Source organism: Schistocerca gregaria, chromosome 7 (genome assembly GCF_023897955.1).
Source record: "Schistocerca gregaria isolate iqSchGreg1 chromosome 7, iqSchGreg1.2, whole genome shotgun sequence".
Lineage (NCBI taxonomy): Eukaryota > Metazoa > Arthropoda > Insecta > Orthoptera > Acrididae > Schistocerca > Schistocerca gregaria.
In genome coordinates this window covers 99,248,913-99,270,701 of record NC_064926.1, presented here as the reverse complement: position 1 = coordinate 99,270,701, position 21,789 = coordinate 99,248,913, and the positions used below count along the sequence as shown (strand labels likewise).

At 37.9% G+C, this 21,789-nt stretch overlaps 1 protein-coding gene across 3 annotated transcripts in view; it reads right to left on the bottom strand.

Annotated features, from left to right (window-relative positions):
- LOC126281864 (tRNA modification GTPase GTPBP3, mitochondrial) overlaps positions 1-21,789 on the bottom strand; it is a 120,926-nt gene that overhangs the window by 5,256 nt on the left and 93,881 nt on the right. For all 3 annotated transcript variants that reach the window (XM_049981133.1, XM_049981131.1, XM_049981134.1), the window contains exon 7: positions 6,585-6,818. In XM_049981133.1, coding sequence (XP_049837090.1) covers positions 6,585-6,818 — 234 coding nt within the window. The remainder of the gene's footprint in view (positions 1-6,584; positions 6,819-21,789) is intronic.

Genomic DNA, 21,789 nt, shown 5'->3' with positions numbered 1-21,789 from the left:
TTATGTCTAATTCAACTGCTCATATGTGAACTAACATTCTACAGTGCAATCCATAGAATATTTAAGTGTATTAAGCTCTTTTCTGATAATTCTTTCCTGCATTTTGCACGCCTGGAGATCCAAATGGTGAATCTTTTTACCTCCTTCCAGACTTTTTTGTGAGGAAAGAGGTCACTCTCAGAACATTTTATAAGATGGTTCTGTGGATATTTTCTTTGCGACTTCAATGCTGTGGTTTAAACTGCTTTCTTCATTGTAATGCTGTTGATTACAGTTGATTCTTTGAATATTTGGGTCAGTTTCTCACTTTGTAGGATGAGGGTGTCCTGGAATGAAATGTGCTTGTATCTTAATATGAGGGTTGGAACTTAAATAGTGGCAACAATTTATTACCAACAGATACAAAAGAGTTACATGTTTGCACTTGTCACTGTCCTCGAAAGTGGTCACCAGTGTTGTGTAGGATCCCTTACCAGTGATGTGGAAGGTGTAATATACCGTTAGCAGAGCCTGTTCTGTTGATGGTGCGAATGGAGTGGTCTAAAGTTATGGTGATTTTCAAGTACGACTGTGATGGTCTTATCCTAAGGAATTATGCTCCTCCATGGCAGACTGTCAGTACACAGTATTACTGCTTGTTTTTGGAGCATCACCTGTGACCAGAAGTGGCGACCACCTTCTGCGCAACCCACCCATCATTTTGCACGACAATGTGGTGCAGGCGCATATAGCGCAAGCTGTGGCTGCTCTGTTCGGTCAATGGGACCGGGAAGCTCTGTACCATCTACCATACTCCCTGGACTTAAGCCCTTGTGACTTTGATTTGATTCTGAAGATGAAGGAATCACTTCATGGCATTTGCTTCAGAACTGTTCTAGAGATTCGACAGGAAGTAGAACGCTCCATTCACACTATCAACAGAACAGGCTCTGCTAACTGTATACTATGCCTTCCACATCACTGGCAATGGGTTCTACACAACGCTGGTAAATACTTTGAAGGACAGTAACAGGTGCAAACATGTAACTCTTTTGTATCGGTTGTGAATAAATAGTTGCCACTATTTAAGTCCAACCCTCATAGTTACAGTATTACCAGAACAGATGATACAAGCACAACAAACCATTATTAAAAACTGAAGGATTCTCTGGCACTTTCCAAGTCCATTAATTTTGTTAGAAGCTTTCACTGCTAATACAGGATGCCCAAACTGACATTCACATGTTTGACTTCCTACATGGGTACTTGCCCCTCTTGAACTCAGTTGCTGCACCAGCAACTTAAGAATAGATGTTTGTTTGCAACACTAGTTAGTTGTCTCTGTGGTGCTCAATTGTGAACAATGAAGGCAACTGTCAACAGAAGACGCTCACAATGTTCACAATCAGAAAAACTGTGTTTATCAGCTGCTTAACGTTCATAAAGAGGGCCTGCAAATGAATGTTAATAATTTTACTGAAAACAAAATAAAGACAATAATAATGAAAAAAATGCTGCAGTAAAGAATATTTTCCATTTTAACTGAACATAAGGATGTATACACAGGGTGAACATGATCAAAAACGACTAACTACAGGGACAGGGAGGGAAAAAAGTCATATGAACTTCTGTCCAGAAATGCAATGTTGCCACAGCAGATGGCACTAATGAATGAGAGCTCCTATGACCACGTGCCATGTCTGCAGGCCACAGATGATGATTATGAACATTGACGATGCCAGTTCTGGTAAAGGTTGCTTTGTTGGTAAAGAGGACTGATGACAGAAATCCCATAATTGTGATGGTCTGGTGCAAAACCCATCAACAAAATCCTCTCCATAGAGGGACATCTGCTGCTGATAATCCTTGCACTCAATGCAAGTGATAGTGATAGCAGCAGTTGTCATGCAGAGTACACATAATCATATTTGGCTTACACCATGTTGGAAGGTCATTTGCTTCGAGCCTGTACTAGGGTTCATCTCAATATCCTGTAGAATTCAGTCCTCCAAATCTGGTGTACGCACAGTTCGCCACCTCCCTGCACATTCATCTGTCTGGAAAGAAGCATGATCACACAATGCTCCAAAAGGGCTTGGAATGTTGTGTGATGTGGTTGGTATCTGTGAGGGTACTTGTCTTGGTATAGCTGTGCTGCTTTTCAACCATTTCCATCTGCTTGGCTGTACATAAACAACATTTTGGCCTGTTCCTGGCACGAATACCAGACCATTCTGCTGTTCACTGTACACTGCAACAATCACATAGCCTGCAACACGCAAGGAACACACGACACCACGGTCAGAGGAACTTTCATTCATCAGCACGATCTACCATGGCAATGATGCATTTCCAGACACTTGTCCACTGGACCTTTGTCCTCCATTTCTAGTCGGGAATCTGTCTCTGCAGTTTGTTGGTTTTATTAATGTTCACCATGTATACACCTGTTCAGAATGACTGGCCAGTATTTATTTATAGGAAGCAACTAACAAGTGCTTCCAAGAGAAATGTATAAAGTAGAAAAAAAACTATCCTAGCTTCTGGAAGTGTTACTTTCTTCCACATGAACGATAATAATATTGGTTGCAGGGTGCTCAACGACATGGTTATCAGCAACCTTGCAGAATATGAACTAAATCCTTAGTGAAAATACAGTCTTTCTTCATAAGCATTCTTCTTGGGCCAGAAACGAAACAGAGATAAGTTGAGGTAGGTTAGAAAGGAGGTACAGGTTTTTTAGACAACTGGATACAAGGTTCCCACTTGTTATGAAGAGAAAGGGAGACAAAGACAGTGTGGTGAATGTCAGAGAGAGCAAGAGATCTTTGACCAATCTGATCAGGTACCCCAACCCTGTGCCTCAAGACTTAATTTCTTCTGCAAAAGTGCTCTTGACATTAACAAACAGCTATACCTTCGATCTCTTACTGTATGTGATGCACATCCTTAATTTATGTCTCCACTTGTGCTTAAAACAGGTAGGTCCCTCTTGTCCTGGGGTCTGCCGCTTCTTTAAACATTTCATTTCACATTTCCTTTCTGAGGACGGAACTAATGGTTCCTAAAGCGAAGCTAGTTTTTTGTACTTTGATGTGTGTCTACCAGCAGAATTTAGCCTTTTCTTGCTGAAGTTAAGTGTTGACAGCCATTCTATCTTCCTCCAATTTTGTAGGCTTTTTTGAGTAAATTTTCCATTTTATAAATATCTTTTCATGCACTGAAGTTATTATGAAATACGACACATATCACTCTAAGAAAAAGTTCTGATATGGGATGTACAAGCCCTTTGAAGGCTGTTAAATAATGAATTTCCATAATTTTTATGTCATAATTTCTGATGCTAGAATTTAATCTTATGATATTCTGTTAGATTAAGGTATGCAGGTGGGCAAGCTCAGACATGTTCAGTATTGTCTACTGCAACAAAGGAGGTGACTTGCAAAAAACAATATGAGACTTTGAAATTCTGCAGTCATCTCAACAAATCTTTAGCTGAGGCATATGCAATGTTACAGAAGACCTAGGGAGAGTCTGTCCTTCCCTTCAGCACAGTTCGAAGATCATTTAAACTATTTACAGAGAGGAGATGATAAATTTCAAAGGAAGGTGGATCTGACACTTCAGTTACTGGCCTTTCAGAAGAAAATATTGACACCACTGCTGTCACAGAGAGAGAATTGACGAATAACCTTATGAACACTTTTGGACAAACTGAAAATTTCACTTGATGCCACCCAATAGTTGCTGACAGAAATTTACATGAGATGTGTACGTACACTGTGGGTTGCAAGACTGCTGATTTCTGAACAAAAAGCCATTTGTGTACAGGGTTGTCCTGAAATTGATTTTAGAGTAAGAGCCAGAGTTTCTTTCAAAAGTAATTAGTACTGATGAAACTTTGCTACAACATTGTGATCCCGAGAGCAAACAGGAAAGCTCAGTGTGGAAATCTCCATAACCTAGTCCCTAAAAAAGCAAAAGTGGTTGCATCTGCTGGGAAAGTTATGATCATCTCATTTTTTGATATTCATGGAATGATTTATTGGCATATTGTACCTGAACACACATCAATAACTGGACAATACTACAAGGTTATCCTGAAAACTTTGTACGACTGTATCAGGTACAAAAAAATTGCAGATTCATGAAACAGGCTGGATGCTGCACCATGAGAAAGCACAACTGCATATTGGATATGTCGTTGCGGAATATATTGCAAAAGTCAATTTGAAGTGCAGCCCTCACCCTTCCTGTAGTCTACATTTAGCCCCATGTGACATTTTTCTGTTCCCTACCCTAAATAAACACCTCTGGTGGGGGCACTTTCATCATCAGAAGCAGTAGCGAAGGGAGCAGAGGTGATTCTGAAGGAACTATCAAAACATGGTACCAGCATCTCTTGTAGATGGCCAAAATCACTAGGACTAGTGCATCGCATCCAGGAGAGACTATTATGAGAAGAACTATCAAAATTATGAGGACTGAACATGCACTCTGGGATTTGTGCCTGCAGTAATAAGCTAAATACAGTAATAAGCTAAATAATGGTATATGGGATAAAACACAAGGTCTTTTGGAGATGCAAACATTTCAGACAATTACATATTTGTCTCATTTTCTCACAGTGTTGCTTCTCATTGATTTAGTTCCCATAAAGAATTGGAATAGTTTTTTCAACCATATCTGATGACATTGCAATAGATACGTCTTTTCCCTCCACACTGTTTTAGATTTATGTCAATTTGTTTTAAGTATATGTGACTCATCATCAAAAGATAAAGTGGTGCACTACAGGTGAAACTGGTGTTTGTAAAGACAAGGGGTGTTTGAAAAGTCCGTGCAAAGTCCAAGAGATGGCACCACCAGTGTGTATCGAGGTCATGTTTAGTTAGTAGCATCTTCAGAAAAAATGCACACCAAGTTTCAGCCATACTGGTCTATTTCTTTGTGTTTGGCACTCGTGCGAATCAAGGAAGTTGAGTAATTGTTAAAAAATGCATGGAAAAGAATTTCGTGTGGTGATTAAACATTACTTTATGAAAGACAAAATGCCTCAGGCAACTAAAGAGAAGCTTGATAAACATTACGGTGACACAACACCTTAGATTAGAACAGTTTATAGAAGGTTTCAAAATTTTTGGTGTGGCCATTTGGGCACAAGTGATGCTGAACATTCTGGATGCCCTGTATAGGTTATGACTCCAGAAATCATTGATAAAATCCATGATATGGCAATGGATGACAGAAGAATTAAGGTGTGTGAGATTGCTAGTGCTGTGGAATGAACGGGTACATAATATTTTGCATAAACATTTGGACATGAGAAAGCTATCCGCAAGATGGGTTCCGTGACTGCTCACACTTGACCAAAAACAGAATCGTGTGAATTGTTGCAAGGATGGTTTGCAGCTGCTCAGGAAGAATCCGCAGGACTTTAAGGGTTGTTTCATCACTGTGGATGAAACATGGATACATCATTATACTCCTGAGACCAAACAACAATCTAAACTATGGGTTACCAAGGGAGAATCTGCACCAAAAAAGGCAAGACCATACTTTTGGCCGGAAAGGTTATGGCGACTGTCTTTTGGGATTCACAAGGGATAATCCTCATCGACTATCTAGAAAAGGTTAATACTATTACAGGTGTATATTATTCATCGTTTTTGGACCATTTGAAAGCTGAGCTACAAGAAAAACGCCTCCAATTGGACCGCAAAAAAAGTTCTTTTCCATCACGACAATGCACCAGCACACATCTGAGGAGTTGTGGTCCCAAAATTAATGGAAATAGGGTTCCAACTCATTTCACATCCCCCCTATTCTCCAGACTTGGCTCCCTTGGACTATTATTTGTTCCCCAATTTGAAGAAATGCTATTTGTTCCCCAATTTGAAGAAATGGCTGGTGGGGCAAAGATTTTATTCAAATGAGGAGGTGACTGCAGCAACTAATAGCTATTTTGCAGACTTGGACAGTCCCTATTATTTGGAAGGGATCAACAAATTAGAACAGCATTGGATGAAGTTCATAAGTCTAACAGGAGACTATGTCGGAAAAAAAAGGGTTCAAATGGCTCTGAGCACTATGGGACTCAACTGCTGAGATCATAAGTCCCCTAGAACTTAGAACTACTTAAACCTAACTAACCTAAGAACATCACACAGATCCATGCGCGAGGTAGGATTCGAACCTGTGACCGTAGAAGTCACGCGACTCCGGACTGAGCGCCTAGAACTGCTAGACCACCGTGGCCGGCGAAAAATGGAAAAGATTTACCCAAAACACGTAAGTAGTTTTTATTTTTGCGCTTACTTTCCAAACGCACCTTGTATTTTAAAAATTTCATTATTATTTCTTCATTGTAACTTCTGCTTCCTCCATATATTTCCATAGTTCAAACCCTAAGGACAATTTAATGCACTTCCCATTTTCCTTTAAAATAGGCAAAATTGTGAAGGGTTTTCTAAATCTACCAAACAGGAAATTCATATTCTGATAATATGTCACAACACAATTGGACATATGGCTACATATTTAAAGTCATTGAGATTACAGTAGGAGCTATGTTCGTTGTAATAGTTAACAGGTAACCAACTTACATGGAAGACAGTTTGTGTGTCAATTTTGAAAGCAGTTCAGGAACTCCTTCTTCTGTCTTGCATGACATTAGGACAACATTGGAATACTGCTGTTCAACTGCTCTAAGGGATTCAAGATCACTGAGCACGTCTATTTTATTCAAAGTCACAATGCAGTTTGGAGAAACCATATTTTTAGAGTCACAAACATCTGCTGCAAGGCCAAGTGAAGCAAAGTGGTGGCATATTGTAGACCTGCCGACAAACAAAATACATATCATAAAAGGTGTGTGTGTGTGTGTGTGTGTGTGTGTGTGTGTGTGTGTGTGTTTGTGTGTGTGTGTGCGTGTGCAAACACACACATGAGAAGGTGCGTTGGTGTATTCATAAGCACACACACACACACACACACACACACACACACACACACACACACACAAGTACACATTCACACCTTATGATAAAACTGATCACTGCTACATTCCCATTCTCTATGAAACATACAATACACTGCATTACTGAAAAATATGATCCAATATAAACCTCACATGCGATATTTTTAAATCTATATTTACAATTTACATTACATGTATGTCAAATTCACACTTGTATCGATACAAAATGTGTATATAAAAGGTGTTTGCACACAAGTGACACATATGAACAGACTCTGGTCTGGTTCCAGCTGCCAAAACTGTGCTTTGTGTGTGTGTGTGTGTGTGTGTGTGTGTGTGTGTGTGTGTGTGGCAGTCTTTTCGTTGTGCTTCACTGTGAGTTAGCATTTCCACTATATGGTGAGTAGTGGTTACCCTTTTCATCATATTGTTACATTTCATCCTGGATTTTCCATTGTTTGATATCTTGTGTTTATTTGTATCACTGGTTACATTTGCAGTCATTATTATTATTATTATTATTATTATTATTATTACTATTATTATTATTATTACACATAGCAAACACAACCCTGAAATAGTTTCTGCAAGCAGGAATACCATCACTTTCGACAAAACTGTGCTAACATGTAATAAAGCAAAGCTGCATGTTCTGGTCTTAAAAGTCAATCTGGACTCAGCAACTACCATGTCAACCCCTGCCTGTGGTGTCACTGAATGTAGTATCCAAGGGCATGGGGTTAGCACACCAGCCATTTTCAGCTTTCTTGACCTTGTTGCTGGTACTTTCCCTCAGGTAGCTTCTCAATTGGTACCATGAGGCCGAGTAAGTCAATCCCATTCCCGTCCTCCTACCAACGGCAGAACCCTTACAGTACCAGGAACTGAACCCAGGTCCTCCACATAGGAGCTACACATGTGACACACAGGGCTATGGAGGTGGAAAACAAAAACAATAATGGGCAGCAAACAGCACATAAATAATAGAAAAACTGATAATACTCGGATATGAATTCAATTGAGTTCTAATCTCCAGGTATGAAATTCACACTAGTATGAAGTAGACGCAACAATTCAATATGAAAAGGAAGTGAGAGAACCTACAAAAGTGGTAACTAATTTGGGCATACAAAATGTGCTTGCTAGAATGAGCCAGTTAATCATTGAAAATATAAAGTGGACTGTCATAACCCTTGAACAGACCCTAAACCAGTTTACAACTTGAAGTGAACAATCAGCTGAAGTTAACACAAGAAGCACAATCTGGAAAAGCAGAAACTAGCATTGAGACCAATTCAGAAATTTTGGAAATGGTGAATGCTAGTATTCAGGAAGAAGACAAAAATGAAGTTGCATAATTAGCAATAGACAGTACTGAATATAAAGTTTAGGTAGAGAATGTCACACTGAAATGAAAAAATGTAGGCAAAAATATGACTGAGCAGGAATTTATAATGGAAGCTGAAACTAACATAGTGTAGATAATGTTGAAAACTTAGGAGGAAGCATAAAGTAGTTACTTCATGCAACTATTACATAAAAGTTGCTGATGTTATGAATGAACCAACTCTATATCCACACCTACATTAATAGTCTGCAATTCACACTGACCTTCCTTGCAGTGGGTTCATTGAATAATGCAGAAGAGGACATAAACTGTTTTCTTGTTTTGAAAGATGAGTTTTGTCTGAGGAAATGTGGTGTCTCAGTTGTCAGCAACAACTGAGTTTCACCACTGAGTGCAGAGAAATGTTCAAAACCTATTGTACCTAAAGAATCTGTTTGGCAAAGACTATCAGAATTATATAAACATCTACAGCTTCACTGGTGAGAGATGTAGCAAAATGAATTCAGTAAACAGTTTAAATTATTTCACGAGACATTAGTGGCATGTAGTATAAGATGTCACTTTCTTTGGAATGTTTGATTCTAATGAAAGCATTCTCAGTTTTGATCTGGCAATTATGTATGAAGTGGCTCAGGACCCAAACATGAGTAATTTTTACTATCTAAATTTTACAGAGAGAACACCTTTTTCATCTGTTGCCTTTCAACTAATGTGACAACAAATAAACTGGTTCAAACCAGAATAGGCCGAATCGTTGTCAGTAAAGTCACCGTACCAAACACATAATTTCAGATATCAGCTGACTTACGAGAGCGAGGACTCTCAGAGCTATGACTCAAAAACATCTCCCTCTGCTGTTCCCAGCCATCACTTAGTGCAGACACTAAATGGCTTAGTTCCTTTACTTTAAATTTTCCTGTCTCCTTTGCAACGGGCCTAGGGCCACTGAAATTGTCTTCTGTCATTCCCCTGGCAATCCTCACAATATAATCCCCCAAGATCAAATAAACTAATGCAGTTTCTCTTTCTAAAGATGAGTACCATATTTAATCACAAGCTCATACCACTTTCCAATCCTGATTACACGTCTGAGGGAGTGTACAAACTGGCTTCAGGAGCAGCATACTGAATTCAACCTGTTGTTTACTTTGGTGTGACGCATAAAAAATTACTAAGCTGTGAACAGAAACCATTGTGCAGGGCCATCCGACTCTGTGCTGTGATGCAACAGATGAGTGCTCAGCACTCCAGTCTACGCAGAATCACAGCTGTCATTGTGGCAAAAAAGTTTCTTTTTTTATGTATGTGGTTTAAAGTGATGCCTACCACCAGGTACCATGAAAGGACAGATGCAAGCAAGGCTTGGTCAGCTCTGGGTGGAGAATGAAGATCTGCAAAGGTGCCTTAATGGATCATTAGTCAATGCAGCCCCACAAAGCAGCACTGTGCCCACAGCTAGCCTTACTTCCCCATTTCTGGGGTTCCCACAGCCATTATGTCCTGGACTGTAATTGATGTTGCAATGGACGCTCTTGTTCCCAACCTTGCTGGTAAACCAGGCAGAAATGTCCACAGTTTCATAAACAATTTAATGGATGTACAGAAACTGTGTGCAAGGAGTACGGAATGTTGGTAGGAGTCGCCAACCTTAAGGTGTGTGGAGAGGCATGCACTTAGGTGAAATCCATGGAAGGGCTCAGAAACATCAAGGCATTTGATGTCTTTGAAAAACAGCTAGTGGACAGATATGGAGATAAGCATAGCATTAGCCACTATAGGTGCCAAGTTTCAACCCTGTGTCAAATTTCTGGAGAGGATTTAGAGAAATTTTCTGTCATAATAAGAACTGCATCACTTCACACTTACGAGCTGGGCAAAAGTAATGTAAAGAACAAGGTACTACTCAGTGAAGTAGAAGCTCACTTTGTGGATGTATTTGTTTGTGGGACTGATCCACAGGTAGGTGCTGAGATGAAGTGTGCTTCACTGAGCACACTAAAGAAGGCCACACGACTCTCTTTTCTACACTATGAGTCTCAGCAGTTTGTCCAGTCTTCCATCAGGGTAAACCATAACAGAAATGCATTCATTGCAAATGCCACATTCACAAAGCTTCTGAATGTCTGGCCAGTACGTGCCTATTGTAGATCAGGCACAAGAGAGAAAGCTGTCTGCCTTTACAGGATCACTTGGCAAAAAAATAGGATACGAAAGTGCTCTATGGAATGCAAATAAGGGAAATGTGTATGGGAGTGGTTCTGCCACTACCCCTCACTCCCTTTCACAAAGTGTTTTCAGTTAGAGAGGTAGGACCCACTCAGGTGTCAAATGTAGCTTTTCAAGATAAAATCAATGGTAGGCAACCTACCTTTATCATGAATACAGGTGTACAAGTAAGTACTTTGCTCACTGAATCTATTTGCAGTTGAAAATTAAAATTACCGTGTTGTAGACTGAGATGGATTGGGAAAAAAAACTAATTTACCAAATACGTTCACAATATGTGGAATTGGAAATAAATGGAAGTAAGTACCAGATTATATTCAATGTGGTTTGGAAACATGGTCATGATTTTGATGCCATTATAGACAATGATATGCTGTCCAATTTTCAATGCATAGTTAATTTCTGAACACAAGATGTCCAAATTGGGGAAATGCCCACCATTTTGGTCGTTTGGATACAGGTGTAGCTACTAACCTTGAGAAGAAGCTGTTAGTAATCACATGCCCAATATGGAGGGGTGGGGGCAACGATAGGTGGCATTGGGCGGGGGGGTTGGTCAAAAAATTTTAAAAATTAGAAGCCTGATTTAGGTCTTTAAACAATACACATTTGCTGACACTAAATAAAGAGGATTTTCCAGGAATAAAAACAATTGTAAATGAAACAATCAGGTTATGTGGAAAAGGCTAAAAATTAGTTTAGTAAACATCAAGGATGCTTGAGAAACATTTCTGTAATTTTCAAACACAGTGAAACCAAAACTTACATTATTAAATGAGAAGCCTGTCTTTAGTGTTCTATACAAAAATATTCACAGTCCATCCTCATCTACTGCCTTATTGCATCTTCCTATACTTTTATAATACAGAATATGGATTGTCACTGAAGACTGCAGATAATTTTCTCTTCAAAAATAATCTTGTTGCACTCTGTGCAGCCTGAATCTGATCCTTGGTGAAATTATTTCGCTAACATGCTTTTCCTGAAGACAAATGGTTCATTTTACTGATCGTCAAAGCACTCAAGGCTGTTGTCCTTATACTAGATCTTAATTCATTATTGTTTTTCCTAACAGTACTAAAAACTCTCATACAGACAGTGTTATTATGGGGAACAGTAATGTGAGTATAAGTCTGCTCAGTGATGGGAACTTTTTAATGCCTTATGTGTCACATATAATGGACACATGACACCAATCAATATCAGCTTTCTTTTCTTCTACTGTTCAAAAGTCATCAAACTGGTGTCTTGAAAATTTCAATACTAATGTGTGTGTGTGTGTGTGTGTGTGTGTGTGTGTGTGTGTATTTCACTCAGGAGATCAGGAAATAGTGCACTCAACTTCACAACTAATCAAGATTTACTTTTTCTAGATCCAGTATCTATAACTTCCATGTTTCTTAAGAAGTCATTACCTAGAGAAAATTTTCTTTGATTCTGATGAAAAAACTTCCGATAGCTTCATACAATTTTATAGTAACAGCTTTTTCAATTGAGTGTGTACAACAATGACAATGCCTTCATCCCCTTTGTGATCTTTTTAAAAAAAATCTGTTCTAGCAGACAAGTGGAAATAGGTATTGCAAGATGTCTGATCAATATCACAGTCAAATCTGTAAATAAGATATTTAGGATAATATGAAATTTAGGAATTACTGGCTCTTCTTTCTGAAGGAATAGATTTTCTTTGGTAAAAAACAAGAGAGTATTATGCACGAAAAGAATATATAATTTAGTAACAGGATCATTTACAATAGGGCGTACTTTACTAAATTTTTTGAGGCCTCCTCACTGCAAAATTTTACAAGAGGTTCTCAATGTTTGATTATTCTTTCTATTGACTGCAGAAAAGACAGCCATACTGTACAAATGTACTTCAGTATTTTATGTGGTTTAGAGCCATATATATTCTGACAAAGTTTAAAAGTAGGTCGTTTTTTTGAACTGTTTTGGAGAAAGTGATAAATGACCATTACAAATTCTACAGCATCAAAATATTTGAGGCTTTTCACACCTGTTTCTGCAGCTAAACAAAGCAAGTGGTAGAAACAAGTTTGTATTCACATATCCGGATGAATTCTTTTTTCCAAAAATGCAGCAACTCGTGTTATATGACCAACTACTGTATTTGCTTTACTACATGCAAATGAAATGCAACTTTTCAAAGGAGCTCCTTTTCTTAGCAGCTCATCACTCAAGAGACTAAAAAGTCTTCCACCAATATTTAAATTTGATTCCAGCAAGTATAGTAGTGTGGTACACATCTTTCCTTGTTTAACATCACAGTAAGTAATGACAACTGGATACAGTTTAACATCTTTAATGTATGTGCTACCATTGGTTGCACATGAAAACGGTTTTACTTTTAAATATTCTACCACTTCATCTGTGTTCCAGATGACCCAGAATTTATAACTCCAGTTGTTTTACTTCTAACACAACTGTATTTTTTAGCAGTTTGATGATCAGGATCTTTTAAACAACTGTGAAGCATGATCTGCACAAGACATTTTTAGGTATGTCCAACAATAAATGAACTAAACAGCATTTCAGCATTGGTGATGGAGTCCTCCACATCAGGTTTTATTCCAAATGATGCCAATGATGTATTTGAAGACTAAAGGTTTGTTGGGAGTACATGACTTTACACAAAACACCATGACGACAATCATCATGACCAGGATGCTTTATAGAAATATCTCACGAACACACCGTACAATACATGTTTGTCTGATTAATTAGATTTTACCACACTTGGCTATTCTATACTATTGCTGTTTGCTAAATTTCTGTCCAGTTCTACATTTTATTGTTGCACTGTCATCCATAACATTAACACACTGATGTTTTACACTATTAGTATCTTACTTCGCTACAGCACTTAGGCCTACTTTTGCAGAACTTACTTTTTTATTGTGATCCTTTCTCACTTTCATTTTTTCTCTTTCCTTCTTAATAGAATCGACATAAATAAATCTATGACTATAGGTATTGGAATATCTACAGAAGCTTCCACATTATTTTTTTCACTTTCACTGTTCAATTTTGCATTATTGTCTTTACGGAAAGCTAACAGATGCCAAAGGAACAACAAAACAGTATAATTCCTTGCAGTTTTGACAAAACAACCAAACAAATCCTTAGCAGCTAATACTATAAACACAGAGGTTTTGAATTCTTAAAAGTGGAAGGAGTTGGGTGTTACTATTATGGTCTCAGCATGATGTGAATTATTAAGTCTGCATAAACAGGTGAACTGTGGATCTTGCGATGTCACCTGGTTAGAAAAACTGCAACAGCTTACAGACAGATACCTTGAATCTTATGATGGTACTCGATTCGAAAGCAGTTTTATTTCTATTATTTATGCTGACATATGCAGAATGAAAAACTTTTGTTGTTACTCAGCATAAAGTATCTCGGCTAAAATTTACAACTGGCCGCTCGAGTGCAGATCTTGGCAATGTCTATGAATGTATGATAAAGAGCGAATGTGTTATGACTTTCGACAGCAAAAGCTGATCACTTATTTCATCCACGCTTCTCCATAGCCCCATAATTTAATTTGAAAAAATCATATGAAACATTGATTCACAATTCAGCTGTTCTGCCATATCAGATTTCCCTGACAGCCCATTTTAAAATTTTATCTCTATCTCAACAAGCTGTGGTGAAGAAATCATTTATAGACAGGTTTACTACATGATCAAGGAGGTAATCACTGCAATTTATAAAATATATTAGTAGCATATGATTAGCAAAATGTAAACAGTACCTTTTCCAATTTTTTATAATATCAAGTTGCAAAATGTCTATCAGCATAATTTTTCAGTAATGTCCTGCAACTCCTCAACTAAGGTGATAAATCTGTAACAGTTATGAACAACTGAAGGTTTTGCCAGTATTTTCACCTTTAATTCAAAATTATGACCTTTTCCCGATTTTCAGAATAGTTACAATGTATGCAGCCTGGTGCGAGTTACAGTAGGGTAGGTTGCTGCTCGGCTTTCATACTGGTGATTATCCTGTGATGAGTTCACAGGTAGATGCACGTAAAAGGATGAAAAGGTTATGGACAAGCAGTAATAGTTAGCAGCTGTGTAGAGGTATAGGAAGATTTGTAAGAGGAGACATTTTCTTAGTGGATCCATTAACAACAAATGAATTTTAGAGGCTAAACAGATGCTTGTGAACTGCAGTTGGTCTCTAGTGAGTACAACAGAAGATTTTTGCCGGTGATCATACATAATTCTGGAAACAGAGATGTTACAATTCTCTGATATACCATATTTCCCAAATTCCATGAAGTAAATACTGATGAGATAACAACATATCAAGAAAATGAAGAGCGTGAATGAACAGTTTACTTAAAATCTATCTCAGTTACATCACCTGTAAAAGCAGAATCTGAAAAGAAACTGTAACACCTGTGTAAAACATATTGGGTACTGTACTCCATTCTATCCAAATCTGCAAGTTGGTTTGAAGAAAAGACCGGCAACTTCCTTAATGTACGATGAGATTCCTACAAATAATCCAGAAACTTTATCACTTACTGAATCACTTGCAGTATGTAGCAGAGAAAAATATTCCAGATCTGATAGAAGTAGACGTAATTCAGCCTTCTTCCAGCTCCTGGGCTTCACCGTACTAGTTGTACAAAAAAGCCACAGGCATATCACATTTGTGTGGATAGTCAGTAAGATAATAAAACCAGATACTTATCTCCTTCCAAGGATGATGACACTTCGAATAATCTCGGCAAATGTATATTCTTCACCACTTTAGGTGAATGTTCCACCTACTATCAAATTTCCCTTAGCTCTGAAAGATCAGGGAAAGACAGCTTTTGTTGTGCCCTCCAAGGATTAAAAATACCTAAGGATGGCTTTGGCCTCTGAAACGCTCCTCCTACATTTCAACATTTTGCTCATTTATTTCACAAGGTTTAAGGCCAACCACACGTCTAGTTTACTTGGATAACATAATTGTCTTTTCAAGTATGATGAGGGAACATGCAGAATGAGTGAGAAATGTGGTAACTCGTGTTAGTGATCCCAATCTAAATTTAAAATTAGAAAAGTGCAGTTCCACACAACCACGCATGCACTATCTAGTCCACACAATTTTGGCAGATGGTGTACAATCAGGTCCGTTGTTAACAGCTGCAGTGAACAATTTTCCAGTGCTGAGGAACATTAAAGAATTGCAATCATTTCTCAGATTAGAAGATTACTATTGTCATTTTGTGAACAACTATGTAGGCCATTGTTGGTGATCACAATGAAAGAAAGATGTTGAAGAATATGTTTAAAATTGAATTCTGTGTGCTAAGAGAGTGCAAGAACAAAGCCCAAATCTACCTCTTCAGACTTTGGCTACGGAAGTAGCACATTTTCAAATCTTATCATTCAGTATAGTCACACTGTTCTCCATAACAGCCCAAAATAACATATACATTTTATCTGTCATTGACTATCTCTCTCGCTATCTTATTATGATACCTACAAAAGAAATGAGTGCTGAGAGAGTTACGAAAGCACTCGTCGCTCATTTGATACTAACATTTGGAAGTACAGAGGCTACTATAACAGACCAAGGGGCAAACTTTATGTCCAGTCTTATGGTACAGGTATGTTGACTACTTAAACTAGAGAAGTGGAGAACTACACCATTTCACCCTAAGAGTAACGACAGGTTTGAACTCGTTCATAAAACAGTTGTTAAAATGTTGTTTTATTATGTGAACAGCTCACACTATGAATGGGAGAGTCTATTGCCATTTGTAATTTCATCATACAACACAGGGATATATGAAACAACAGGACTGAGTCACTTTGAGGTTGTTTATGGCTGCAAAATTCACTCCCCGTTTGAGACAGAGAAGCTGCCACCTGGAATAAATTCCAGCAAAGTGAACAACTGGCTTCAAGAGAGTTCGGTAGAACAATGCAGCTGCAACAGAAAGACAACAGCTCCATAGTGATTATACTGTGTTTCCAGGGCTCTTGGGTGTCCAGCCAGTTTTGATTGTTGAAGTCTCACAATATTTTGGCGAATAAGCTTTCCGCCATCATCAGGTGGTTATGATGGAATGATCTGTCTGCTCATTGTCAGTGTTACTTATGTCCGTCAGTTGGGTTTTGATTCCCTGCACCGCTGATCCAATTGCGGCCACCGAACTTCCAGTTGTGGCCGCTGACATTCTGTTTGTGAGTGCCGACACTTCCATTGCGGCCGCCAACAATCCATTTGCGGTCGCCGACCCAGGTCTGCACCCACACCTGGCATTGCATCAGGTGGTGGAAGATGTAGAATCCCGTGGAGTGTCCTCTGCGGCCATCGTAGAAGGGTCTTGTGGCGTGACTCCTGATGGAGTTAAGTAATGGTTGCCATGCCTTGCTTAATTGAAAACCTGTGTCTTGGTTTATGAGATTGTCCGTTACACGGATTTCAATGATGCTGTCCCAGTAGAAACTGGTAGGGGCCACAGTCTTGGTCTCTTCATATTTCGCATTGTGTCCAGTTTCCAAGCAGTGTTCTGCCAGTGCCGATTTGGTGGGCTGGCCTAGGCGCATGTGACATTGGTGTTCTTTGCAGTGGTCTTCGACTGTTCGGATTGTTTGACCGATGTAGGATTTGTCGCAACCACAATTACATTAGCATTTTACATGACAGTCTATTGTTTAGCCATGTTGACGATTCTGTCGTGTTTTTGCCTCAACCAGGCCCAGATAGTTAGAATATTTTGCTTAAGTATTGAGTTTGTGCCATTCTTGTAAAGTTGACTATGCATTACCGCTTTTTTAACAGTTTGCTTGATATCACTACTGGCTGTACAGAACTTCTCCCCCACTGGATTGTTGCTATGGACAAAAGCCTGTCTGTTACAGACATTTGATCTTCATCAAACAGTGCCAGCCACACGGCTGACACCTTTCGTACACGGCGTGCCAGTCTGTGTTCTAATGTGGTTTTACCATGGTTCCACATTACTAGAAGCCTGTGTCCTACAATGTGTCATTACTTTTACATTTGTATTTTACATAATCCTAGTCATGCCAAAATTAACAGGGTATGTTTTGCTGAAATTAAAGATGGGATATACTACAGTAAAGACAAATAATCAGAAAAGTGAACCCTCAAAGTGTGGTACACTCCCATGGTTATTTTAAGTTTGATTGTGATCTGCGACAGTGTAACGTGGGATACCATTTGTTGTAATGCGAGTTGTGTGTTCATAACTTCTACATATTTGTTCTATGAGAGATTGAATGTTTATAATTGTGTTAAAATGCTTCTAAAATCTTCTGGTATTTTGTGTAAAACTTCCAAGAAATGTTCACATCAAACAGTGCAGGCTTTTGTGTTTGCTTAATCATATGCAAGACCCATTTTGTCATTTTGTAACACGAGTTACCAAGAACAATTACAGGATTTGGTTTTATAAATATGATAATGTAACAATTGTTGTGATCCAGGTTTGTAGGGCATTCTGTATTAAGTATGTCTGGACTCATAAAAAATATTTAATACAAGAAGTTAATTGTCCAAGACATATATTCTAAACATTCACTTTGTAACGTGAGTTACCATGGAATAACCCACTCTTAAATTACATTGTCAACCCACATAAACATAAGTCTACTAGTGAAAAGAGGAGCTCCACTTGTAGAGTAAAGAATTACTATTCTGTCACCTTGGATCATAGGGGTGATGATCTTGATGGTCTCCTCCTCCCTCACTCCTCATATCAAGCAACCAACCAGAGGTACCATACTGAGGAGTCAGTGAGGATGTCTTGTCAGGAAAATGGATAGATATGGAATAGTATGTATTTGGCTGATTCTGGATTGTAATCTTGAAATCTATGACGAAAAAAGAGTTTTTATGCATTATTCAACATTGTTAATGTGAATTGAGAACATGAAGTACTGATTATGTATTAAGAGGAAATGAATGGGTATACTGTGGTACTATGGAAGTTTACAGTATGATGAAGTACTGATGTTCTAATGACGATGCTGATATTTTGAGTGAATATGATCATGAACATGAAGAAGTAATGAAAGATATAATGAAGTTAAGAACTGCATTATGAAAGACACAGCTGTAACGGTATGTTTTATTAGAGATGATCGATTTCAGTCAAGGATCAAACCACATCAGGTCCAAAAACCATCTCAACTATGTGTTCGTTAAATTAGAATAAGATTTATCAGATGTTATTCCAGTAACAAAAATCCATAGCCAAGTTGGTTTTTGAACCTGATGATAATCCAATCCTAAACTGAAATTGACCATCTCTAATAAAATACACAATTACAACTGAGTATTGCGTAATGAAATTCTTATTATTTATTGAAACTGTGTGGCACCACCTCCATAAAATATATAAGAAAGTATACAGTTTATGGTAAGGTTATTTATCTGTAAGGTTTGTGGAATATTAGTAATAATGGAAATAGGTAAAAGTTGTGAGGTAATTGTACAGAGCACAGCTCATGAAAAGAATCTAATGTAATACCATCTGTGAGTTTGTACCGGAAATTTAATCGAAATTATAAGTAGTGTGAAACACTGTGCAAATGAGAAACACTTGTGAAAAGAAAAATAAAAAAAACATTTACATGGTTACTGAAATTGCATTTGCCAGTGCAAAGTACTAATGCGATGGTGAAGTGATTTGCTATGGAGTACTCTTCAATACCATATTTAACATGGTGCTATTCACATTGCCTTTTGCATGCCTGCCTTCTTACATTATTAATAATTTTTGCATTTGAATTCAGAATATGATTTGGGTATGGTGTATGTGTTTTGTACTTTCGATATATTGATTACCAGACATGACTTATGAGGTGCATTCAAGTTCTAAGGCCTCCGATTTTTTTTCTGGATTGAAAAATGGCATCCATGTCTCATCCATTGTCATTCTAAAAAGAGGTCACATTCATTGTCAATATGTCTGTCCTTCATAAAACCTCACCAAAAGGAGTCGCATGTGTTCAGATACAGAGAGTATGGCACCCAATCGAGGACCATGCCAATGGCCTCAACAGACTAGGGAAGGACTTAGTTATAAAATGGAGCCAAGAAATAGTGAAGAGCAAATTGAATGTGCAGGATTGTACTACAGAGGCCATCCCTCTCAACGACATAAATAACGAATACTTGGGAGAATCCACCACGAAATGCCAGGTCAGTAAAACAATACATTGGCAAGATAAGAGTTATGTTTTTTAAGATGATAAAACCTTTCACCAGCACAACACCAGATGCAAGTGTGTGTGTTTCATATGTGCCTCAAGCAGACGTCAGATCACACGAGAATAATTTATCACTTTTGGACTATAATGTACAGAGTTTAGGAAACAAAATTGATGCTTTTGAATCATTTATCTCAGAACTATCTCCACATGTAGAAATAGTTGAAGAACACCAGAAAACAGTGAACAACATTCAATATTGCAAATTAAAAGACTACAACCTAGCTACATTCTACTGCAGAACACACAATGAAGGTGGTGGTGTTGCCATATACTCAAGAAAATGTAGGATCATAACCACCACGGAAAAAGTAATATGGGGGAACAATTTCTGTTTTGAGAAAGATTTCAAAATTGCAATTCTTAAAATCACATTTTGCACTGTTCCTTTCTATGTCATAAGTGTATATAGATCCCCCTGTGGAAACTTTGATGCCTTTCTGAAATCAATTGGCGGAGTTTTAAGTAAATTAATGTCAGGCTCTATAAGTGTAAATCTTATCATACTGGCAGATCTGAACATCAACACTTTACATGATGGTCAGGAAAGCAAACGTGTTATAGATTGTATCCTGTCTTACGAGGCTAAAGAACTTCTTGGACTTGTACCCACCAGAGTAGCTAACACACATATTAGTTCAATTGAGCATGTTATCACAAATTATGACCACATCATCTCAAACGGTCACCTCTCAGATCATTTAGGCCAAACACTAGTGCTAAAATGTAATACCAAATTCAAACCAAGAAAAGGTGGATATTATCTGCAAACAACATTGCTACTCTAAGACACAGTTTAAGTCAGGAATCATGGGAATCAGTTATGACTACCATTGAGGTCAACAATAAGTGGAACATGTTCACAGAAATTATGACTGAGCACTTAAATAAAGCCATGCCATTACAAAAAGTGAGAATCCAGAAAAATCAACCTTCAAAGTAAAAACCTGTGCCATTAGATTTTAAAACAAAATAGCTTACACAGACTGGCTAACTCAGAGTTACAAAAATGACTCTACAAGCAGTACAATAAAAGTATGCAAAGAAGTCAGGAGATTAAAATTAGAAAGAAGCAGCCAATAGATACGAAGTTCGGATAATGCTTCAAAGACTTGCTGGTCAAAACAGAAACTAAAATTAATAATGTACAATTAACTGTGAATAATGAAGATATCTCTGATCCTCTGCTAGTCAGCAATATTTTTGACAGTTACTTCATAGATACTGCTGAAAATGATGTCACTATGAAACAGGATAGACAGCACTCATACGAATTCTATAACAAACATAACTGCAGTAAACTACCTGCGGTAAGCACATATGACATTCAGCAGCTTATTGATAACTTCAGAAACAAAAAATCAGTGAGACTAGATGAAATTTCTCCATATCTATTGAAGAAATGTAAACTGAATTAATTAAAACTCATTTGACACAATATTCTCACAGTTTGCACCAGGTATATACTAGAAACTATAATGCTAGTGAAAGAAGACACTAAGATCAGAATAAGAAACATGGACATTCACAACTATGAAACAAAGCACAGAAAAGATTTTCATATGGTTAACAGAATATTAACTTTAACAGCGAAATGCCCCTATGTCAAAGGAGCTGTTTTTAATAACTTGTTACCACATGACGTTAAGAAATTGACAGAGGATACTCTTAAAAAGTAAGTCAAGCAGTGGCTTATCCAAAAATGCCCTTATAACTTGAATCTATCATGAATTACAAAGTAATAAGAAATAATGTAAACTAAAAAAAAATGTTTTGTAAAAATGTTATACTTATGAAACTTCCTGGCAGATTAAAACTGTGTGCCCGACCGAGACTCGAACTCGGGACCTTTGCCTTTCGCGGGCAAGTGCTCTACCATCTGAGCTACCGAAGCACGACTCACGCCCGGTACTCACAGCTTTACTTCTGCCAGTATCCGTCTCCTACCTTCCAAACTTTACAGAAGCTCTCCTGCGAACCTTGCAGAA